The sequence below is a fragment of the Gymnoscopelus braueri genome, assembly GCF_963280865.1.
Source record: "Gymnoscopelus braueri genome assembly, chromosome: 13".
Lineage (NCBI taxonomy): Eukaryota > Metazoa > Chordata > Actinopteri > Myctophiformes > Myctophidae > Gymnoscopelus > Gymnoscopelus braueri.
This window is the reverse complement of record NC_137615.1, coordinates 8405515-8431308: the sequence shown is the minus strand read 5'-3', so window position 1 is coordinate 8431308 and position 25794 is coordinate 8405515. Positions and strand designations below refer to the sequence as shown.

The 25794-nt window shown below is 42.1% G+C and overlaps 1 protein-coding gene across 1 annotated transcript; it reads left to right on the top strand.

Annotated features, from left to right (window-relative positions):
- The first annotated feature begins 321 nt into the window (after nt 1-321).
- Nucleotides 322-25794, top strand: LOC308098751 (jupiter microtubule associated homolog 1-like). Its single transcript, XM_080447182.1, has 5 exons — nt 322-536; nt 5407-5549; nt 18706-18854; nt 19864-19891; nt 24141-25794. The coding sequence occupies exons 1-5, from the start codon at nt 481-483 to the stop codon at nt 24317-24319; spliced, it is 555 nt and encodes a 184-aa protein (XP_080303308.1). The 5' UTR covers nt 322-480; the 3' UTR covers nt 24320-25794.

Here is a 25794-nt window from a genome sequence, read left to right as displayed (position 1 = left end):
ATTAAAAAAGGTCTTAAGAGTCCTTAAATTGTCACTTCACTGCCATCTGGTGAGTGAGGACCCCCCAAAAATCATGCGGGGACCTCCCCTGGGGGTCCCGACCCACAGGTTGAGAACCACTGCTCTACCCTGAGCCATGTCTCAACTAAAGAAGCTGTTGACTCCACTCTGATCGTTGACACGTGACTGGCAGGACCCCGCAGCCAACCAGAAAGGCGATCCGCGCGGTTCCAGTCCAATCAGAGTGGCTGGAAGGGGCGGGTCCATGGTGTGCAGTGCGTCGGGTGGAGCCTCTCTCTACGTGTGTGTGTGTGTATGTGTGTGTGTGTGTATGAGTGTGTTATAGAGTGTGTGTTGCAGTGCACAGAACAGAAGAACCGTTTACCAGACTCACACAGGGAGGAGACCCTCTGCTTTTCTTTTCATTTCAACTTCTTTTTTAAGAAGAACTGTGATTTTAAACAAAGATAAACAGCGATCATGACGACGACCACCACCTTCCAAGGAATGGAGCCTGGCGTTAAGAGCAGCTCCAGGTAAAAAAAAGAACTACAAACCCGTTAAAAAACAGAACCGTTTCCTTCCAGAACAAACAAAAGAAAACGGTCGGTGGATCCAAATGCAGATTCATTGCAGAACCAGACGGGTTCTGCTTTTTAAAGTGACTGTAAATTGCTTTAGTTTCGTGGTGTTGTTTCTACTAATGGACGGAACCAGACGGGGGATTAATGTGGATTAATGGTTAAACTGCAGCATTAAGTCTTATAATTAATCTTATTGTTGGGGGGGACTGAACTGGTTGGACCATTAAACAGCCTGGAGCTAGGCTAGTTTTAGGCTCTCTGGCCCTTATTATTATTAATTTTATTTATTTATTATTATTATTATTATTATTATTATTATTATTATTATTATTATTACCATTATTATTATTATTATTTTGTATTAATCTGAGGTGAACTGGTTGGACCCAACAGCCTGGAGCTATGCTGCTGCTATGGTTTCAGGCTCTCTGGCCTTTTATTATTTGTGCTAAATAGACACTGACTCCCCAACCAGGAAAAAGGAAACTTTAAAAAAAATATATATATATATGCCACGAGGTGGACTTTCTCTTTTGTATCATCATGATTTAATTTTAGAAAAGCCTGATCAAATTAGCCTGCAATGCATGAAAGCTGAGACCCAACTTTTATTCTATTGCAACTAGTCAGTGTCCAGCTATGGAGACAGATTGAAGATTGTTGCTCTGAAGAAGAAGCATAGATCTATAGAAGCATAGAGCTATTAGAATAGCATAGATCTAACTTTAAAAGAAGAAAAAAAATCCCATGGGAGGTTTTTCTTTTTTTTTTAAAAGTTAGATCTATGCTTCTTATCTCTTCTCACTGCATTAAGAAGCGTAGGAACAGATTTATAAGCTTTCAGATGCTCTGGTTCTGGTTGATTCATTACAGGAAGAATCCCAGACCAGACTGTGAGTCTGTAGATCTCATTATCTCTGATTTGGTTGGATGATTCAGACCAGATTATAGAAGCAATAGCTCGTCAAGTTTCTTCTTGAAATTCCAAATATTGTTCACATTGTCATTGGTGTATACTGTATATACAGTATATATATGTGTATATATATATAAACGTGTTACTGAAGTATTTGACCCAGAAAATGCCTCCTTTTTAAGTTGTTTTGAATGGACTGGGAGGATTTTGGGACTGAGGAGGGAGGGGGGGAGAGTACCTTTTTGTAGGGGCCCAGTTTTAGGGAGTCATTCCTCAGGCACGCAGTCAGTCCTTGGCTTCCCCTTCCTGGAAGTGATGATGTGCTGCTGTGTGCATTCACTGAGTGCAAATAGGATAATTAGATAAGAAAATCGTCTGTAACCAACCAGACAATTTGTCATAAACAAATAAACATCTGAAACGGATCTAATTTGACAGCTATTGCTGAGCGAAGCATGTGAGAGATCTTCTTGGGCCATCAAGCATTCCTATTCGCATGGTTAGGGTGGGGGCTTTGCTTTGAGCCAACTAAAAAGCCTGCAAATCTTGTGGTTAGATCTTTGCTTTTCTGGCCTTTTTTTTTTGTGCCATCCGTTGGGCAGTTTTTTTTAATGCTGACCGGCCACTGCGATCGGTACAGCAGCAGCAATCCCAACTTCAGCAGAAAAGATTTGCCTAACAAAAAAAAAAAGAAAATCTTACTAGGCCATCAAAAGCCTCAGCTCTCCCACCCTGCCTGCCTGCCTGCCTGCCTGCATTATCATGGCGTGCCATCTTTAGGCCGTGGAGCCGGGCTGCATGGCATGTGTGTCCCTATCTGCCTTTCCACTTCCCAAACAAACATTGCTGCTCATTTCTCCTGCTTTTTTTTCCCCCCCTTCATAGAAAATATTTGCAGTTTCATTCTAGGGTGGGGTCTGCCTGCCCTCTGCCGCTTGCCAGGCAGCTAGAAATCCGTCTCCCTCTCTCGGTCGCAACAATCCGCGTGGAAACCATGATCTCATCCTCCTCCTCCTCCTCCTCCTCTCCCGGGCTGGAGGTGAAGTCTGGTTCAGGCATTAAGAGTTAACCCCCAGTATGACGGAGGAACGCTGGTGTGTGTGTGTGTGTATATACGCAACTAAAACGAACAAACCGGCAGAAACATCCACCTCCTTTTGTGGATTGTTGCTCAGTTGCTTCGCTTCGTTATATAGGGGCAACATTGTTTTTAGGATTCCATCTGCCTCGCCTGGCCTTCACACAGCTGCTGTGTGTGTGTCAGCTGGTGGCTGTGTGTGTGTGTGTGTGTGTGTGTGTGTGTGTGTGTGTGGGTGTGTGTCCTTGTGTTAATATACTTTTGAGGACCAAATGTCCCCACAAGTAGACATTGTGAGGACAATTGTCCTGATCCTCACAAGAGAAATGGTTGCTTTATGGTTAATACAGATTTTTTTTTGAGTTAGGCTTGCAAATTAGCAAAAGATTGAGGTTAGGATTCTACATTTGGAGCTTTGGTTTTAGGGGTTATGGATGGAGTTATGCCTGATTTTACACTTGAGTTGTGCGCCGGTGTTGTGCTCCGAAATCTGCTGCTGACGATCTACAAGCTCACAAAGCGTCACAGCGCGATCTAATCTACATAGTGTGTAGATCCACACTGTGGATCGAGCTGAAATAAAGAGAGAGAGAGAGGGAGAGGAGGGAGGGGTCGAAACGAAGCGAACGCTGGAGCTCTGCAAACGCATCAATTTGTGTCCTCCGCCCCTTAACGCAGCGAGAGAGAGAGGCTTTCCCTGCCCCATTATCATGTCCTCTTTATGGAGGAATGTCTGTGGAAGCCAGGGCTTTGTGTGTATGCCTTGGTTTGTTGAGGCCTTCCACGTTTTCTTCTGGAACACTCTAATTATTAGGTGACCTATATTGGCTCCCATGCTGTGTGTGGAGTACAGTATATAGTACAGTATAGCCATGCTACTGTATTCTGACCCCGATGATGATGACGGGTGTCTTGATGCGATGCACGCCATAGTCAGAGGCTTTGTCACATCAGTGTTACAGCTCTAAAGAAGTGGGTGAAATGATTTTGTTGTTGTTGTTGGTACAAGGCAAGCACCAGCATTTATAGTTTTAAGGAAAGGGGAAGAAAGAATAGAGATAGGAATACAAGGATGGAAAGAGATCAAATAGAATAGAGTGAAACATATAATATACATATAGTATATTATATGTACATACATACAGAAGCAGGTCAGATGAGTCCATATATTCAAAGCAGACATAACATTGCTTTATAACTGGAATTATTGGCGACTTAAGCCCCGGTATTTTTACTGCGATGGATGAGTGCCAACCAAGTGGTTGCTGGTAAGAAAAGGCACGTCTGGCCTGCTAAACCAGTGTGTGTGTGTGTGTGTGTGTGTGTGTGTGTGTGTGTGTGTGTGTGTGTGTGATTGTAGGTGAGTCACTGGAATGGAGGCAGCTGCAAGGTCCAGATTGGGAGTATCTGACAGGCTGACAGTCGGGGCTTATAAACAGAGGTCTTTGTGGTGTGTGTGTGTGGGTGGATGGATGGGTATGGGGTGGAGCAAACAGGGTAGTAGCATCATAGCCAGGGTTCCCAGATCTGTTTATTATAATTTCCCCGTGAGCTTGTAGATCTGCTATTTTCAAATAGCTGATGTATGTGTTAAAGTGCTCGTGTGGCCCATAGTGGCTTCTTTTGGGCTGGTTTTCCTAGACTAGTTGCTTGTTTCTCTCGCAGAACCTGGCAACACTGATCATAGCATGTATGCCTAATGTATTATTTGATTTATTGATTATAGATTTTTGTGCAGCTGATCACCACCACAGCGTGACTGACCGACTGACAGGCTAATCCTGTGTGCTTTAGTGTGACCTAAGGGCATTGATTCTCAACCGTTGTGTCGTTTCAAGGATCCCCCAGTTTGAGATTGCATTCAGGCCACACAGACTCCCATTTAATATATGATTATTATATTTTCCATCTCTGGGACCCCAATGTAAAACTCGCAGTGTTAATTTAACTCAGAGAGAGAGTGTACAAAATGCAAGGGTCTATTTGGTTCCATTTGTACGCTCTCTGGGGGTCCATTTGGTTCTGTTTTTTCTTCCTTTTTACTGAATCGAAATGTCCTTTTTTTTTAATAATGTGTTTCCTTTGCTTAATGTTTTATGTAAAGCACATTGAATTGCCTTGTTGTTGAAATGTGCCGTACAGATAAACTTGCCTCGCATTGCCTAACTTATCATCAATCATTTAGGTGGGGACCCCCTTAAGGACCCCCTTAACACATTCCATGCCAGAGTTTAATCTCATAATGTACTCACCAGTTTTATTGTTGTTTTTTTGTTTTTTTCATGTCGCCACAGACCTCGCTAAATAAGTTAAAAGTGCGCGTTCATTTGGTTCTAAACACACAGCGGATCCGTGAGAAACGGCCAGCGAAAACAGTTTCCAAATGCGAGCCGCCATCTTGAAGATACAGCCGATCAACGCTAAACAGTGATCAGCGAGGAGAAAAACAACAACCGAGAAAATCGAGTTTTAAACAGGATCCCAGACAGGAAGCGGATACGATCGAAAAAACCGGAACCCGAATAATTCTGTTTCCGACCGGAAACGGAAATGGATCAAAAAAATTCGGAAAGTGCACCTGGGGCACTTTCAATGGGAATCGGCGGTTCGCGTAGATCTACACGACTGGCACGCTGCGGCTTTAAATAGGTTCGCGTAGATCTACGCGATTGGCATTCAATGTGTTAAGGACCCCCTTAAGGACCCCCTGGTGGTCTCTCCAGACCCCTCGTTGAGAACCACTAACTACAGGGGGAAACGTGGGGACGGGCTTTAGGAGGTCAATCGACCTTTTTTTTTTTACCATCCCTGTCTGTGTGTCTCCCCAGGATCCTGCGGCCGCCGGGCGGGGCCTCCAACATCTCCTTCGGCACAGACGACGACTCCACCCCCCAGCGCAAGAACAAGATGGTGTCCAACATCTTCGCCGGGCCCGACGACCCCCACGCCCATCGGAGGAACAACCCACCCAGTACGTACCCCCCCCCCCCCCCCCCTCTACCGCCGTTTACACCTAGTACGATGGTTCACAAACATTTCAGGCCGCGACCCCCCCCCAAAATAATCTGAACTGGGCAAGTCACCCTGACAAGCACTTGGAATTGTAGGAGTTGAGGCAATACATACATTCGGTTCCACAGATAAATATTGTGAAAATAGCCGAACTACAAGCTCAGTGAGCTTGTAGGTCGGCTATCTTCACAATGTTTGCCTCCTTTTTATGTAATATTTGGCCAATTTGGTTTTTAAAAGGTCTTAACCCATTGAGACCTGAAGCCAATTCTACATGTCTCCTAAATCTCAACAGTTTTCTGAAAAACGTATGTTTCTATATCAGTGGTGCGCAATCTTTTTCATGTCAAGGACCCCCAAAATGATATGTATTTGGCCGCGGACCCCCATCAAAATATTTTGTTTCAGGGACCCCCGAGAAGCAAAGATTTGAGTTACAAATGTTTGCTTTAAAAATATATATATTCAAAGATTTGCACACATTTTCACGAATTTCAAAAATAGCAGATCTACAAGCTCGTAGCGCGGCACTCGGTGCCGCGCTATGAGCTTGTAGATCTGCTATTTTTGAATAGCCCAAAGTGTAAAATAATGCTTTTTTAGCTCAAATTAAAAAATGACACAGTTCCAGGTCTTAATGGGTTAAAAGTAATTCAATTGTAACTATAGATATGTGCAGATACCCTGTATACACTTATACTGCATGTTGGTTTGTTTACTGTTGAGTGAGAGAACAATGTTGCACATTAAGCTAATCGTCTGGGAACCCCCCCAAAATAATTTAGGAACCACTGATCTATAGTTGACTATACCTGGTCCATATTGATTGATTTATGTCGTTTTTATTGGCAAAGCACGCATATACATGACTATAATATTTGTACACATCCGTCAAAAGGATAAAACACACAAAAAAAGCTTGAAAGCTGATTTCCATTGTGGTCCTTTTTAGGATAAACGTACTAGACAAGTAAAATGCCGAAGAACACATGGATTAAAGTTCTCAGTCGCCACAATTGATGTTATTCATTTTTATAACATTAAAGAACAAGAGTCAAACTAGCCCTAGAATGGGACGTGAGATATGTTTTTCGCTTTAATCCCTGAGAACAAAATGGGTACAGTTAAATTAAAGGAAGCTGTTACAAGTCAACTAATTGATATTTAGGTTCAGCTGCTATTATTCAGCCAGCTGTTTGTGGAGGATTTGAAGTTAACAATGGAGCTAATGGGCTTGAGGCTTGCTGGTAACCCCCCTCCTCATAACTGTTGTAACTGTCTGTGTCTCCACTGGTCTCTACAGGGTTGTGTGGCTGTTAACAGGAGCCTTGTGTTGTAATGTTGACGGTGGGGCAGGTTTTGCATGTTTTTTTATGCTCACACTTTGGCAGCGAGCAAAGAAAACCTAACACCGCGTAACTCTTGTTTCTTTAGACGCATTAACCCTGGCCTCGCTATGTTGGGCATGTTATTACAGGGCAAATTCAAAGATGTTTCTTTGTGTTTCAAAAGTAGCCGATCTACAAGCTCGCAACACATCTTGAGTTTGGTAAAGGTGGTTGTAAGTGATAGTCTTTTGATCAAATAAGTGTTAAATAGCTCTGTATTCTGATGATAATCATTGCTATAGTGTGTTTTACTTTGTTCAGTAATGGGGTCTCACCATCTTCCCAGCTCTTTAGTAAACCTCTTTCAGGTCAGGATACCGATTTCATCCAGTCAGGAGAGAGAGCTCCTATGGGATACAAGATAAGCAAATGAAATTTGGAGTCATGAAGCAAAAAAAAGAAGGAAAAAATAGAATGGCAGACAAAATTGGAACTGGAGCACAAGCTGATTAATGATCGTTGTGGTGTTCTCTCTCCTGATTGGATAAAATTGGTATCTCAACCTGAACAGTTATTTTCTGTTTAACGAAGGAGCTGGAGAGACTGAACAAACACTCTGATTACTATCAGAATGTAGAAGTTAAACTTTTAGTTTTAACCACAGAATATCACTTACTGCACCTTTTTTGTTCTTTGGTGGGTATAAAAAGAATCACCCTTAATGGCTTCCTAAGCAAAACAACACACCCAGGGGTCCCAGGAGGAGTACTGGGATTATGGGTAATTTGACCCTCCTGGGTTCTCTTGGTTGCGGGAAACAGTGTCCCTCCGTGGAAAGAAATAGGCCAGCTAGCAAGAAACGTGTCACTTGGTTGATGTCGGTGCACATTAGCCACAGAGCGCTTATGTGGAAAAAGCAAAGTGGTGCCATGTCGCGTCCAGAGGCGCATGGTGTCTGTGTGTTATTTGGAACACACAGACGGAGAAAGCAGAAGGAACGCAGCGCCAGGGGATTTCAGGACCTTCACAATGACACTCAATCATCAAGGTCAAAGCCAAGCACACAGCCATGGTGGAGGCGTGCATGAAAAATGTATGCGTCAGCAGCCAATAAGCTTCATAGGAATACAGGTACAATTCAGTTTTATTGCAGTTGTCTTAAGACACTTTTTAGTGTACTTTATAGAGAGCAGAGACCCAGTGTTTCTCCCATGAGCAAGCATTTTTTTGTGACAGTCAGTGGTGAGGAAAAACTCCCCTTTGATGGGAAGAAACTTCGAGCATAACCAGGCTCTAGGGTGGGCGGCTATCTGGCCTGACTGAGTTGGGGGACAGACAGACAGACAGACAGAGAGATACAGACAGCAACAACACTAGTAATAACTAGGGCTGGGCAAATAACCGAAAATATATCGAAATTTATAACCGACTTATCAGGAAGCAGGTTTTGTGAGCTTGTACATTGGCTATTCGGTCAAGATGTTTAGTCTCAGGTGAAAGAAGTAGAGGACTAGAATAGACCCCTAGGTGACTCCAGCCAAGTAAGTACATTTATATAGGGTTTAGGCAGTTAAATCGTGTGTGTGTGTGTGTGTGTGTGTGTGTGTGTGTGTGTGTGTGTGTGTGTGTGTGTGTGTGTGTGTGTGTGTGTGTGTGTGTGTGTGTGTGTGTGTGTGTGTGTGTGTGTGTGTGTGTGTGTGTGTGTGTGTGTGTGTGTGTGTGTGTGTGTGTGTGTGTGTGTGTTAACCCATTAAGACCTGAGGCCGCTTCTAAACATTTTCAAAATCCCCCCAAAAATCGGGGGGAAAAAAATTGAAAAAAAAAATTCACGATTTTTCAAAAATAGCAGATCTACAAGCTCGTAGCGCGGCACTCGGTGCCGCGCTATGAGCTTGTATATCTGCTATTTTTGAATAGCCTAAAGAAATCTAAAAGTGACACAGATGCGTTCCAGGTATTAATGGGTTAATGAACAACCAATCGATGTCGAGGGGAAAGCTGTCTGATTTATGAAGCGCTGGAAGACAGCATTGCAGTGCTGCTTCAACGTCAGGGGGCCGTTCCCCTTCTTTAGTCGGGAACGCTGGGAACTGACTCGCAAGGCACCAGGAATCACATGTTTGCACATTATCCACGTTGCAGCGAAACCCTTTTAGCAAAGTGTAGCGGCTTCTAAAGGGTGTGGAGAATGTAGCATTTATTCTACCTCATTCCTTGACCTCGATGGCCAACACAAACAGCTGCTGTCAACAGGCAAGTTCTCTGCTAGTCGTCCGTCACTGAGGTCTGGGGCACAGGCGTCATTACATTAAAAAAACAGAGGGTGGCAAAAAAAAAGGGACTACTTAAGCCCTATTACAAAAAGATTTAAAAAGCAACTTAAAACGGCACTTTTGTAACTTTTTAAAAATTAATAAATGTTTATTTTGTCCTATCCGTATGGTAGAGTATGTTAACCCATTGAGACCTGAAGCCGATTCTACATGTCTCCTAAATCTCAACAGTATTCTGAAAAACGTATGTTTCTATATCAGTGGTGCTCAATCTTTTTCATGTCAAGGACCCCCAAAATTATATGTATTTGGCCGCGGACCCCCATCAAAATATCTTGTTCCAGGGACCCCCCAGAAGCAAAGATTTTAGTTAAAAATGTTCGCTTTAAAAATATATATATTTCAAAGATTTGCACACATTTTCACGATTTTTCAAAAATAGCAGATCTACAAGCTCATAGCGCGGCACTCGGTGCCGCGCTATGAGCTTGTATATCTGCTATTTTTGAATAGCCCAAAGTGTAAAATAATGCTTTTTAGCTCAAATCTAAAAATGACACAGTTCCAGGTCTTAATGGGTTAAAAAAACAGAGGGTGGCAAAAAAAAAAGGGACTACTTAAGCCCTATTACAAAAAGATTTAAAAAGCAACTTAAAACGGCACTTTTGTAACTTTGTTAAAATTAATAAATGTTTATTTTGTCCTATCCGTATGGTAGAGTATGTTAATACAATATAACTTCTACACTTGGGGTGGTTGTTTTTAGTCTCCCTGCTCTTCTATTGAGACATTTAGATCATGTCAAAGGTCATGTCTCACCTAGACACAGGATCTGACACGAATTGTGACCTGATGGTCAACACGCGCGTCTGTAACGTGTGACACATGCAGATGGGTCGACAGGTGTGGATTTAGATGCACTCGGCACCGATCTAAAATCAGGTTAATCTGCAAAAAATAACTTTCAGATGTGGAGAACATGTGCATGAAGTAACCGAATCTGAGGTTGGACGGCCGCGGACACTAGGGGCATTTTGCCCTCCGCTGCTGGGACCCCAAATGACACCCCTGGTCTGGGTCAAGTGTAGGCCAGCCATCCTGTACAGAGTACAGACCCTACATCCACGGATACACCTGGTTGTAGGATGTTGGCCTGCTTCAATGAGCCACCGTTATAACGGGTGTGTTTTTTTATCAGCATTGTTTGAGCGCTCTGCCCTTTACATGAACTTACATTGTAGCTGAGCAGGTGTGCTTTATGTTGCCTATACATGGAGTCCTGTCTCTGTGTGTGTGGAGCCTGTTCACATGCTGTCGCTGCAGTTTGTTCAAGGGATTAAGCTGTTTCCAAAATGAACCATCTCCATTCTCCCAACAACGTCTGCAAGGCTGAGTTTAGCGTTTTTCTTGACAGGGCTGCACAGTATGGACTAAATGTCATACCTCTATGTATGCCAGATATCTCAATTGGCATACAATGTATGATACAACTTGGGGCTCATACTTTTTAATATATTTTTATATATTTTCAGTGTAGCAACAATAAAAAAATAGCATTCTTCAAAACAAAAAAACAGTAAACAGTGACAAAAACGCGTCGCTTCGCACCGTGTTTCGAGCTTGCAGATCTGCTACTTTTCATGCTTTTGTGTGACGCTATAGTATGATCAAGTAGGGCATTCATTTTGCAAAGAAAAACACAAAGTTAGAATATGGGGATGGGAGGTTTCTGCCCGACAGCAACAACATTAATAATAGTTTCTGGAGAAACAGACTTGTTGGCTCACATCATTTTCAAATGCTTCTGCCTAACGGCCTGTACATCAGAAGCACTGAAAAGCTGCAGAAAATACAGTGGACATTTAGTCGAAGCCAATCTAGCTGGCTGCTTAGCAAGTTAGTAGAAATGGAAATAAAAGAATATGTTGTACATTTATTTTAAAATGTATTTATTTTTGTGAGCAGAAATTACAAACTGATGACAGTTCCTGTGCAGAACTTTTAGGGGGCGTAATTACAGACTTCTGTAGCATTCAAAGAGTTGTCTGGCTTGAGAAACTTGTAAGAGCTTGAATTTCCTAGATAACCTTATGATAACCATTATATGGTTCAGCTCTAGTCCCTGGGGGCGATGTTGTCCACATACCCAACACTTGGTATAGTTGTGGTGGTGGCTGTCACAATGCCACACACGGCTGGCCTCGCCACACATTGTGTAGACTAACCCGGGGCAGACATTTCTCACTGGAGTGTTTCCGTTGGGGCCGCGCAGAATGTGCTGACATTAACGTTCATACTAAACCATAAGCACAGGCCCCGTGTTGTTCCTCTGCCCCGTCCTCCTCCCCGTGTGTGTTAACCCTTTAAGACCTGGAACGCATCTGTGTCACTCTTTTTGATTTGAGCTAAAAAAAACATTATTTTACACTTTGGCTATTCAAAAATAGCGCTCGGTGCCGCGCTATGAGCTTGTAGATCTGCTATTTTTGAAAAATCGAGAAAATGTATGCAAATTAATATATTTATATTCTTTCAAAGCGAACATTTTTAACTCAAATCTTTGCTTCTGGGGGGTCCCTGGAACAATATATTTTGAGATGTGGGTCGGCGGCCAAATGCATATCATTTCGGGGGTCCTTGACATGAAAAAGTTTGAGCACCACTGATACAGAAACATAAGTTTTTCAGAAAACTGTTGGGATTTAGAAGACATTTGTAAGAATCGGCCCCAGGTCTTAATGGGTTAAGAAGCGGAGGTCTTCAGATGACAGCGCTGTGGGTTTGTTCGAGTGCCCTCGGCCCTCAAACACGCAAAGAATATACTCTGTAATCAGAGATGAAAACCTCAAGGCCTTGAAGCAGCAGCAGCAGCACTACAGCTGTCTGCATCTGCAAGCAAGCTTGTGTATCTGTATCTAGTTTGCAGTTACATTATCCAGAGCAACTTACAAGCGCGAAATCGAAATAAGCAGCGCAAGCATGGGCTCTAGTGAGTAAACAAGATAAATAATAGATGAAACTTGGAGACTAAGTAAACAGTGAACCTAGCATCTGTCTAAATAACATGCTATCTAACATTTTGGACTTTGAAAATATAGTATACCAGCTAAACAGTGAACCTAGCTAGCATCTGTCTACTCTAAACAACATTCTAACATCTAAATAGCATTAGATTATGTACATTTTAAACTATAGGATACCAGCTAAACAGTGAGCCTAGCATCTGTCTAAATAACATGCTATCTAATGCAATGCTATCTAAAACACATTCATTACATTTGTGGTCAAGAAAAAAACAAATCAAAGAAACAAAAAAATTAGAACATGTAACCAAGATGCAGCCATCTGCATAGTTAACTTGCTTCAAGAAGGGATTCAAGGAGAGTGAAGTGTCGGGGGTTGAGCTTAAATCTGAAGAGGTGAGTGCTAGGGTGAGGTGATTCTTCAGACTACAGCAGAATATTGGGTGTGAGTCTCTGCAGTTTTGACTTCAATAAGGAGTTTCGGAGCCAGGAGGGAGAGGAGTCTAGGACAGTGTATATCAACCTTTTTTTGTGCCAAGGCACACCTGGCATAGCCAAAAGATCCCAGGGCACACCTAGATATACGGTATATATATATATATAATTATATATATATATACGGTGTATATATATATATACACACACTAGGGGTGTGCCGATACACTAATTTCACGAAACGATATTCAACTTCAACTTCAACTTCAACTTCGATACAATTTCGATACGATACACACTTTCTTATTATGAAAATATATGGGGGAGAAAAAAAGCTAATGCAAACAAATATTTCTGTTTTTGCATTATTCAGACATGCAAACTTGTAGCTTTTCAGCTTCCACTAGCCGTTTTGAATCCAAATAGGGCAATAGTGTGACACCTGACCCGAAAAAAAACAGCATGTTGTCACCCTTTTCACCTCAGGGCTGTTTGCATGCCTGATTATTATTATTGTAAGGGAAGGGAGAAGAGTCTAGGTCATGTGAAGCGTTGTCCAGGGGTTTTTTGGGAAGGGAGAAGATTCTAGGACGTGTGGAGTGTTGTCCAGTGTGTTTTAGGGAAGGCTCGCACAGCATTCCTGAATTAGCCGACCTAAGTGAGTGGGAGTGGTTGTAGGGTTGGACTGTTTTTGCCTTTGGAGTATCATCCTACTGTACATCACACCAGTCAAAGCATAGGCTACTGCTTTGACTGAAGAAGAAATGGAAATTAAAAAATATATTTTAAAGACCTTTTTTTTAAAGTATATTTTTATGAATGGAAATTACAAACAAAGACTGCTTCCTATGCAGAACTTTTAGCGGGCGTATAATTACACACTCTGAAGCATTCAAAGCATTCGAAGATCGTGGAAGGGTTGTCTGGCTTGAGAGACTCCATGATGGAGCTGGCAAAGCCTTGTTTACATTTATAACACAGATGTCGGGGAGAAAACTTTCCATATTATATATTTTAATGTTTTAGTTTTTAGTTTTATTATAAAGTCTGTAGGTCTTTATTAATATTTAACCTATGAAAAGTATGAACAATATTAACCCATTAAGACCTGGAACGCATCTGTGTCACTTTAGATTTATTTGGCTATTCAAAAATAGCTTCTTTTTTTTTTTTAAACTGTTAGGATTTAGAAAACACTTTTAAGAATCGCCTCAGGTCTTAATGGGTTAACCTCTGTTCCACTGGAACACAGGTTCTTTTTTTTCCTTCTCCATTTCCTGAAATGTAACACTTTAGACAAACAAGGGTTCCAACCGACAGCAACGATATATATCATAAACCCATAGGCACTAGACATAGGGTTAAGTAGAAAGCTATGTGTTGCTGCGATCGATGGTATAAAACATAACAGTCCAGACGATCAATCTGCTCCATTCCTAACTCCATTTGCCAGTGGAGAATTGATTAGCCTAAGTGATGCGGAACCCGGAATAAAAGGGCTCTTTGTTGAGTCATAGTGACTCTCAATTATGCTGAATCACCTCACTCCATTAACAAGCCAAAATGGCTACCACCTGCTCAACCCCTTCAGAGCATACTGTAGATGCTGCTTTGAAAGTTGCTCAGTCAACATGTGTAGCATTCAAAAGTACATGCTTTTAAAACGATACTTTAGTATTCCAAATCATGGAGCATGTTTTCTTTTGAATGTTAATACATTACTGTACTGAAGTTAGGACATTTTCCCGAAAGTATGTAAAAATAGTGAAAATGTCCGATGTATGCTATCTGTATTGTTGTACGACACTGTTGTGTGGTGAGGTATAAAATGATGCCTAAGTGGTTAATCAATTTGTTCATATTTAAAATATTTTTATAAATGTATACACGCTTCTCGATTATTTAATTAATCAAAAAAAGTAATGGATAGAATAATCGCTAAGAAAATGATTGCTTAGTTGCAGCCCTAATGCGGCGCCCCGGAATAAAAGGACCTCTTGTTGAGTCATAGTGATTCTCTAAACAATGCAGGATCACTTCACTCCATTAAACTGGTCAAAATGGCTACTACTGTACTGTACTCTCTTCAACTCTTTTGTTTCCCCATGTCACACACAAGCTGTCCCCTCCTCCTCCTCCACCCTAAACCCTTCTGGACTACAGCTGTTGCCTTATGTGGCTTCTACTTGGCACGCAGCGGCCGCTAAGGCCCTGAACACTGGTTCGGTAATGCCTTTTCTTTCTTCGGGTTCAGAGGAGAGTACGGGCAAACGTTTTGAGGTCGTCTGTCTGTCTGTGGACATGTTCGGAGGTGGAAAGTAACTTTACATTCACTTACTACTTAGGCCCAAACATTGGTTTGTAATGTCCTTCCTCTTGGTCAGAGGAGGGTTATTATGTGAGTCTCTTGGCTGTGTGTCTGGACATGTTCCATTGCATTTTCTAGCTCTGTTGTTGTTCTCTCTGTTGCATTCTGGGAGGAGCAGGGAAATGGGATTTGGTGACGGATTTACAGCTAATTACCCGGTGATGTTGTCACATGTTGTTTTGATTAAATTCACTCGGCTTTCTTATGACAGAACGTGATCTGACTCGTGTAATACTTTCTCTTTTTTCTTTTCTGTCTCTCTCTCTTCCTCTCCAAGAGCATGGATCTTGGTGGTGAATAACACTGTGATTTAAAGTTCTCAGTCTCCAGGACTGATTTCACTCATTTGGAATCCATAGAGGCCAGTCTGTCTTTTTCTCAGCTAACTCTCTATGACTACATTTTCTGGGCGTGACGTGGGCCCACAACCAAGTGTAAATCGGGTATAACGCTAACCCATGTAGCTGGTAAAGACAGGCCCTACACAAATAATGGATATTATATTAACCCATTAAGACCTGCAGGCTGGAACGCATCTTCTGTGTCACTTTAGATTTCTTCGGCTATTCAAAAATAGCAGATCTACAAGCTCATAGCGCGGCACTCTGTGCTGCGCTATGAGCTTGTAGATCTGCTATTTTTGAAAAATCTTGAAACTTTTTTTTAATGATTTTTTTCAAAAAACTGTTAGGATTTAGAAAACATTTTTAAGAATCGCCTCAGGTCTTAATGGGTTAAAGTTATTTTGAATGTGTCAAACTAGCAATAGAATATTCAGAAGCGTCTTCCATAAAACCCTGTTACTGTACGTCATAAAAGTGAAGGCTAACGCCTCAAACTGCTGTATGTAGAACAGCAGGAAAATGATAATACCAAAACATCATAAGTATACGTATTGTGTTAAGTGTTTAGGAAACAAAGTGCGTGCGTGTGTGCGCGCGCGTGTGTGTGTGTGTGTGTGTGGGTGTGGGTGGTGGAGGGGTTCTCCTATCACGCTGTTTCACAGATTGGGACATGGCCTAACACAACTTTTTTTTAGCCGTGAGATTTGTTTTTGCCTCAATCTCTACGAGAGGCTGCATGTTGTGGTGAAAAACCAGCTGGTTTGAAATGACTTCAGTCTGGAGGGAGGTGCCCTTAGGGGTCAAATGGATTCTGAAATCTGGGAAAGTGTCCTCATAACGTGACTCCCCACCCAAGCATTGACTCATTGCTTTGTCACCGTCTGAAAAGAATACAATGCTGACTCATGCTTTGTCACTTCCCATATTCGCTTTCCTTTTGTCATAACCTACCCACCCCCCAGAAACATTTTGTAGGGCAGTAAGGCCACCCACACCACATCAAAAGAATCGATTTGCGTGGCTGTTGTGCATCAGTGGTTTTTTTTTCAGACCTTTTTTTGTGACCAAGGCACACCAAAGGTCGAGTCACAAACTCACGCCACGCCTGGGCTCGTCTCACGGCTCACCAGTGTGCTTCACTGGGGATGGGGATGGTACATTTCTATCAGCTGACGCAGGTCCTTATCGATGCCACTATTCGGTACTTGATACACGACCATACATTCTTAACCCATTAAGGCCTGAGTCCGATTCTTAAAATGTTTTCTAAATCCTAGAGACTCTAAAAAAAAAAAAATTCTCACGATTTTTCAAAAATAGCAGATCTACAAGCTCGTAGCGCGGCACTCGGTGCCGCGCTATGAGCTTGTAGATCTGCTATTTTTGAATGGCCAAAGAAATCTAAAATGACACAGATGCGTTCCAGGTCTTTATGGGTTAACAGTACTGTATTGCTTTTTTTTGTTGCTTTTAAAAAAATTAATCTATTCGGTACTTGATACACGACCATACATTCATAACCCATTAAGGCCTGAGTCCGATTCTTAAAATATTTTCTAAATCCTAGAGACTCTAAAAAAAATATTTTTCTCACGATTTTTCAAAAATAGCAGATCTACAAGCTCGTAGCGTGGGACTCGGTGCCGCGCTATGAGCTTGTAGATCTGCTATTTTTGAATAGCCAAAGAAATCTAAAATGACACAGATGCGTTCCAGGTCTTTATGGGTTAACAGTACTGTATTGCTTTTTTTTGTTGCTTTTTTGAAAATTAATCAATTTGGTGAAAGCTTAATATATTTCTGCCTATGATTAAACACAACTCAAGGCCCTCTAAATATTCTTCTATCAGACAGAAGGCAAGTGGCACATATCTAGTTTGGCAAAATGTGCTAAATATTGAAAAAAATGACGTGATTTATGTTTCAATAAGTATGTGGTGTATTGATTGATGGACCATTTGTACACCAATGATTTTATTACATGACATGACTCCACTAGTTTTTTTTGTTGTTGTTTTATTTGGGCTTTTATGCCCTTATGGATAGGACAGTAAGGCTGACAGGAAATGGGGAGAGAGATGGGGAGTGACATGCAGCAATAAAGGCCGTCGGGATCGGAACTCAAACAGCGCGACGCGCTGTCAGGCTACATGACAGTTTAAACCATCTTAATGTGCTCTGTTGACGTGTTCCTCCAGCAGGTACACCTACCAGGGCCGCTTTGTGGCGAGCCTTCAGAGACGATGCCAGCAACCACTGCTCTTATTTTTTTATTATCAATTAGCTGGGTTAACCGTTGCACCCCGGGGTTCCAGCGGGGACAACCACAGGGAAACTGTTTGTGTTGCAGCGTTCATTTAGGCATTTAGCAGACGCTCTTAATCCAGAGCAATTTACTGTAAGCAAGATTAAACACGAGGTAAATGAATCATCCAATGCATTGAAATAGTAACCTAAGGATCATAGGTAAACCAATAACCTATAATCGGTCTAAACAGTATAATTTAACCCATTAAGACCTGAGGCGATTCTTAAAAATGTTTTCTAAATCCTAACAGTTTTTTGAAAAAAATATTAAAATTTTTTTTTTCAAGATTTTTCAAAAATAGCAGATCTACAAGCTCATAGCGCGGCACTCGGTGCCGCGCTATGAGCTTGTATATCTGCTATTTTTGAATAGCCAAAGAAATCTAAAGTGACACAGATGCGTTCCAGGTCTTAATGGGATAATTTAAAAGGATCTGTACATTGAAACTATGCAAACTGTGGGATGCCAGGTCAACAAATGAACCTGGCATCTGTCTACATAACATGCTATCTAAATCATTGGTTCTCAAAGTGGGGTCCGGGGACCCCCAGGGTTTCCAGGGGGGCCCCAGCGAAATGTGTTAATATAGCATCACAATGATTTTAACCTTTTATACTTTGTCTATTTTTGAAAAAATCGTGCACATTTCTGCAAACCTTTTGAATTTTTTTTAAGCGAACATTTGTAACTCAAATCTTTGCTTCTGGGGGTCCCTGGAACAAAATATTTTGAGATGGTAGTCCGCGGCCAAATGCATGTCATTTTGGGGGTCCTTGACGTGAAAAAGTTTGAGAACCACTGATCTAAATGACATTTTAGCCTTTGCATAAGCCTGCAAGGTCATCAAGGCTGTAGATCAAGCGCTACGGGCTAAGGTGGAGTCTAAAGAGGTCAGTCTTCAAGTTACGGCGGAAGATTGGGAGTGAGTCTGCAGTTTTAACTGCAATGGGGGAGTTTCGTGTCTGTTCCACATTGATTGGACGCTGTGTGTTTGTGTTGTTGACAGTGTGTTGTTGTCGTTTGTGTGTTTCCACAGCGGGTACAGCTACAGGAACGCTGTGCGGGGACCCCTCTGCCCCTCTGAGACGAGTCCAGCAGTCACTGCTCTTCCCCAAGAACACGGAGCCTGAGCTGACCACCATCCACAACTCTGGAGCAGCACTGATCTGGCAGCAGAGACGAGAGGTACCAGTACAGTCCTACTTTAACCCATTAAGACCTGAGGCGATTCTTTAAAAAAAATCTAAATCCTAACAGTTTTTTGAAAAAAATATAAAAAATATTTTTTCGCGATTTTTCAAAAATAGCAGATCTGCAAGCTCGTAGCGCGGCACTCGGTGCCGCGCTATGAGCTTGTAGATCTACTATTTTTGAATAGCCAAAGAAATCTAAAGTGACACAGATGCGTTCCAGGTATTAATGGGTTAACCCATTCAATCCAGGAACGCATCTGTGTCATTTTGAGATTTCTGTGGCTATTAAAAAATTGCAGATCTACAAGCTCATAGCGCTACAAGCTTGTATTTCTGCAAACAAAAAAACTTTGGTTGAGGTTTGGGTTGTGTAGTTATCTTTATTATCAGGACCACAATGGAAACAAGCCCTCAGGGCTTTTTGTGTTATCCTTTTAGCACCATTGTATATAATCGTACTATTTGCAAACCGTTAATATTCAAGTATTCAGTCTAATCAATCTTAAAAGAAAACAAAGCTTGCACATGCACTGGAGGTTAGGTGGAGGACCGACGAAAATCGCTGTCAATTCAAAATTGAAGTCCGAAGGGCTTCCAGTCAAAGCTTTATTTGTTAACATTTAACATTTAAGACTAAAATGTCTTCTTATCTGAAGTGTGTATTGTTATCTTGCCATGACGTAACTCCAAATATTGGCGAGATATCTTGCTCTGTTGCTCCGGTGATTAGAAATTGATCAGCCAAAAAGTATTGACTTGCATCGCACGGTGAAACAGGTCTAAAAGTCACTCTTAAGGCACTTAGACGAACACAAACGAAGCAGCATTTGCTGTAATGTAACATTACAAAATGAAAAAAATGCAACTTGATTTTACTGTTCGTGGATCCAGTCCAGATCTTCTTCAATCTGCTTTGTTTGTGTTCATTTCTGTGCTTGAAGCTGATAGGTGAAACTATGTCTTGAACCTTTTGACTGACACTTGAATGTTTTTCATTGCAGGATGAGAATGGCCAAGAACAAAATGATGGTAAGAATCCTGGACTCTCTCTCTCTCTCTCTCTCTCTCGCTCGCTCTCTCTCTCGTGCGTTCCCCTCCCCTCCCCCTCGTGCCACTAAGCGGTCCTCCCATGACTTCTATTAGTCGCTGGTCACAGTGAATAGCTTCATGGTAGACCAGTCCTTCTGCCTTTTTAACCACTTAAACCCGGCCTAGATACTTCGCTGACAGGAGCCCCCCCAGGGCTCTGTACTAGGTCCCCTCATTTCCCTACACACACACACACACACACACACACACACACACACACACACACACACACACACACACACACACACACACACACACACACACACACACACACACACACACACACACACACACACACACACACACCACATACAAGTCTCTTCATCGCCACCAGAGTTGGGGACGCATGGCGTTCAAGGGGTTAAAAATGGAGGCCACATTGGCTGAACTCTTGGAATGTCGTAGCCTTATCTTTTCGCTTCGCTTTCTTTTAATGGACACATGCACACCTTGTGTTCCTTCCAAGTCCGCACGATGCCCTTTGATGCCTCAGTTTGGGGTTTCATGTCGTGCGGAGGCGTGACGGGTCTTGTCGTGGAGCAGCTGTTTTTTTTTATGCCAGGCCTTCGCTCTGCGTTATGAAGAGCTTTTTATTAACTTCCAGGTGCTTGTTTGTTACAAACAGGTCCTCTTTAAGATAATTAAGGGTTAAGGACAGGCTCACGAGATGATGAGTGGTTGAAAAACCGCACGGCTCACAGTACATTTACACATCAATGCTTCATCATTGCTGGCCTCTTGAGCTTGCTGTAGATGATACAGAGGTGGAGTAGCCAAAAACTGTACTCATACATTTTCAGGTGGGTTGCCAATAAATTTCATCCAATTTACTAAAGTGCTGGAGAGACAGGGAGATAGCAATGATTGCTATCACAGTATAGAGCTATTTAACACTTATTTTAACACAAAGGAATATCACTTACACCGCCATTAATGACTCAAGTAAAAGTTAAAGTGGTCAACCAAATAATTACTTCAGTAAGAAAGTATGTAGTGAAAAGACTACTCAAGTACTGAATTATAGTCTGGTTTGTTTAAATAATCTCTAAACAAATATACTTGAGTAAAAGGGGAAAGTATGGTGCATTAAAACGGCTCTTACAAGTATACTTTATTCAGAAAGTTACTTGAGTAAATATATTTATGTAAAGTAATGAATCGGCTTGTTACTCTGTAGATGAACACATAAGGGCTTTAACACATAAGAGCCTCCAAACACACAATGCCCCTCTGTGCATTGGTGAAATATTACAAACCTCCCACTCATGTTGCCATCACTGCGCGAACACGCCACTCCTTTTGATGTGAACGCCCGCTCGCCTAGTGAACGCTGTACTCCAACAAGCGCTGACATAAGTAAGCCATGCCGAGCCATGTGGCCCAATAGGGCAGGAGCCTGACTCCTGTTTCTGTAGCGTGAGGCAGCCATGATGTACAAGTTCACCCCCTGGACATGATGAACAAGTTCACCCCCTGGACATGACGCTATGTCACAGGGACTTACCCCCCCCAATCCAACCCTTGATGCTGAGTGCCAAGCAGGGAGGCTTTGGGTCCCATTTTGATAGTCTTTTGGTACGACCCGACCGGGGAATCGAACCCTGAAAATTTCACTTGCAGCAGTGGTTCTCGAACCTTTTCATGTGAAGGACCCCCCCAAAATGATATGTATTTGACCGCGGACCCCCATCTCATATTTTGAGTGACCCCCCCCAAGAAGCAAAGATTTGAATTAAACATGTTCGCTTTAAATATATATATTCAAAGATGTGCACACATTTGAATGATTTTTCAAAAATAGCAGATATAGATATATATATAAGCCTATGTTGCTATATATTTATATATATCCCTGCCTCAGACCCCAACTTTGATAACCAATGACTTACAGTACCTTTTTTAATTCACTTCACACACGTGGTCTGTTCTGCTATTTTCGGGTCTTTAATGGAGAACAAGAGGCTTGTTCTTCAGCACAGAGCGGGCCCGCCTCAATGGAGCGCTGTTGAAGGACAAATCATTATGTCCTCTGTAATTCACTAAACCCAGTGAGACCTGAGAGGCCCATTCTACAAACGTCTTCTAAATCCTCACAGTTTTCTGAAAAACCTAATGTTGCTATGTATATGTATCGTTGCTGTCGGGCAGAAACCTCTCATCTCCATATTTTAACAACTGTTTTTTTTCCCCCCGTAAATTAACGCCCTACCATACTACAGTGTCACCCAAAAGTAGCAGAGCGCTGCATTTCGAGCTTGTAGATCTGCTTTTTTTGAGTGGTGCTAGCCACTCCAAGGAGTGACTTTGTCTGTGTGTGTGTGTGTCTGTCTGTCTGTGTGTCTGTGTGTATGAGCACGGCCTCTCTGTATGTTTGAGCACAGCCTCAACAGCTGCGGCTGATTGCAACAAAAAGATACACACACACACACACACACACACACACACACACACACACTCACACACACACACTTTTGAGTAAAAATACTTAACATGAGTAAAAATACTTAAAATGAGTAAAAATACTTAAATATTAGTAAAGACACTTTAAAGTTCCTAAACAGAGTAAAAATACTTAAAATGAGTAAAAATACTTAAAATGAGTAAATATACTTAAAAGATGTTAAAATGAGTAAAAACACGTAAAAATCAGTAAAAACATTTTAAAGTACTTAAAATGAGTAAAAATACTTTGAAGTCATCAAAGTCTGTAAAAAGTAACTAACGAAATGAACTCATGAAAGGCACCACTCTCTTCACACTGGGTGTGATTTTTTCCGCTTCTTTTGAATCCTGAAAAGTAACAGTTTTGGACATAATATGAGGTTTCCACCCGACAGAGACGATATATGTAGCTTAAAACTAAAAAGGACACGGAGTGCTTTCCCGGTTTTAACGGGTTAAACCAAGGTCTGGAAAGGATGGAACTATGAAAGATCTGTTTTCCAGACCTGTATAAGTGTGGAAATGTGTATGAAACTCTGGAGAAAGGCTGAAATCAATGTGCAGATTTTTCTTTTTTAACCCATTAAGACCTGAGGCCGCTTCTAAACATTTTCTAAATCCTAACAGTTTTTTCGGAAAAAAAATTAAAAAAAAATTTTTCACGATTTTTCAAAAATAGCAGATCTACAAGCTCATAGCGCGGCACTCGGTGCCGCGCTATGAGCTTGTATATCTGCTATTTTTGAATAGCCTAAAGAAATCTAAAAGTGACACAGATGCGTTCCAGGTATTAATGGGTTAAATGATTTAGAACAAATAAATGGACATGCCTTGTTATCAAAGTCAAACCCAGAAATGTGACCACTTGTGCACTCTAGTGGTTGTTGTGAGAACTGCCTGGATGTATGCTGTGTAATTATTGCATCTTGTGGTTAAATTGTTCCTCAGTCGGTGGCACTCACACTAGCGCTAAAAATCTGAAAATGGATTCGTTGTACGTTTCCAAGCTTATGGCTTGGATGCCCCAAATCAAACACTACAACATAAAGAAAAAGTGACATCAGCAGCATGGGAGAGGTGACCCTGGTCAGTCATCTGCAGGACATGCAAGTGCATTGACATCACTGCTGGTTTCTTAAAGAAAAAAATCTGGAATTTACATTTAGGAAAAGGACAGGACAGTGTTTGACATTTTCTTGTTGTTTCTAGACTTGTAGAATGAATGTCTTTATTGCAGACTCATGGTCCATAGAAAAAAACATTACATACGAACATTAATAAAAACGATGTTAGACAGGCCATTTGGGACCGTTATAAATACAGGCTTTTATCCAATGTCAGTCCCAAGGCTAGAGGAGTATCTAGTGCAGCCCTTCACAGGGTTACTTGTATTGACAATGATGCTATTCATAGACTCATCCAAGCGACACATGAATCTATGCATTATAAGTTCCGAAGAACAGCTTGAAAAGTATTGACTCTTGCAGACACAAACATTTCACTTGCCCTGCCTTTACTTTTGAGTAAAATTCTCATGGCATCATATACTGTAGGCTACTTGAAGTTTCTGAAAACTTTTGTAGCTTGACCACAAGTAGGCAGTGTCGAGTGGTGTAGAGTAAGCTCTAAGTAGAGTGTCCCCAGGACTCTGTTTGACATTTATGGTGTGTTTTTGGACATCCTTGCAGAGTGTCTCGAGGACGGGGAGTGTTTTAACATTATGGTGTGTTTTTGGACATCCTTGCAGAGTGTCCCGAGGAGGGGGAGTGCGAGCAGCAGCAGGAGCAGGAGCAGGAGCAGGAGCAGCCAAAGGAGACACCAGAGCCCTCCGCCCCGTCGGGAGCTACAACCGACAACACCGCCGCCCCCCAAAACGTCGGCCGGAGAAACCCTCCCGGGGGCAAATCCAGCCTCATCCTGGGCTGAGAGAGAGAGAGCGACACACCACTCCCTTATTTTTCATTGGAACGCTTTTTTATTTTTTGAAAGATTAAAATAACCCCCAGCCCCCCCTTCCTCCCTCTCTCTCTCTCGCTCTGTCTCCACACTCTTTAGCCAAATTCCAATATTTTCTCTTCCATCCTTGCATTCCACTCGTTTAATTTCCTTGCGTCCTTAAGCCCAGACCGCACCAGATGCGACAAAACCGCTGCGATGCGTTACAGAGAGAGAAATCGCAGTGGTCTGAATTGCGCCGTTGCAGGTCGGTGCAGTTTGGGGATTCTGTTGCAAGTTGCAGCTCGTTGCATCGCCAATGATTTGTGTGGACTGGACTTTTAGTTCAGGATCAGGCGGGAGGACGGAGGAATCGATCGGGTTCGACTTAATGCCACATTCACGCTCCGTCGTGTGACGGGTGTCACGTGCCGAGGACGGCAGACCCACAAGCTCACAACGTGTCGTTCTCGGCGGGGCATAATTCAGGCTTTATTAAGGAACAGGAATGCTCCTCGCTCAGTGTCAGTTTGAAGCCACGGCAATTACTTATGATGTGTAGTTTCCACGTGTGGAAGTAGAGAATGTATACACCACGGGAGAGAGAAAAAAAGACATGCATTGCGTCAAAAACACGTTCGCAAAAGAAAGGATACACTTCATGTATACTCTCTCCATGCGGCCCGGGGAGCCTCGTCTCTCCTTGTTCTCGGCGCTTCCAAAAGCAGACATCTGGGTAGGGAATAGGGGTTCACCGATGCACCGGCTGTATATCGGTATCGGGCCGATATTTGCCCCGTCGAATGCCATCGGCATAGCGGCAAATAAGTTGACATTAACCGATATTAATCTGTTGTTTCTACGCTGGTTATGTTGGTCAATCTGCAGCCTACCAAGTTGCAGATTCGGACCAGTTAATGTTTTATAACGAAGATGTGTTTGTTTCCCCCTGGCACAAAAGGGGGAATAAATAACAATGAAAACAAAATAAATATCGGTATCAGCTATCGGCCACATTGTTACTTAAAATATCTGTATCGGCCCAGAATTTTCTTATCGGTGCATGCCTACTTTTGGGTATTGGAATTTGACTTATCTCTCTCTCTCTCTTCTCTCCATCACTCCCTCACCCTCTCACACTCCACTCTCTCCTCGCCACGCCCACGGCACCACCCTATCTCCCCTCCCCTCCACCCTCAAACCTTTTGGGTTTTTTTTTTTTAATCCTTTTTCTATTAAAAAGAAGAAAAAAAAACTGTTGACAAAAGCACTTTATGTATCTCTCTATCCTCTTCCTCCCCTCCTCTTCCATTTCAGCCATCCCTGCTGGAGAAGGCATGAATGAAGTCATCTAGCTTATGTCTCATTCCCTGTTGTAAATGGTAAAGAAAGGAAAAAGTAATAAAAAAAAGAAAGAAAAAGATTTGATGCGTGGAATTTCTAAGTACAATAAAGATTGATATGAA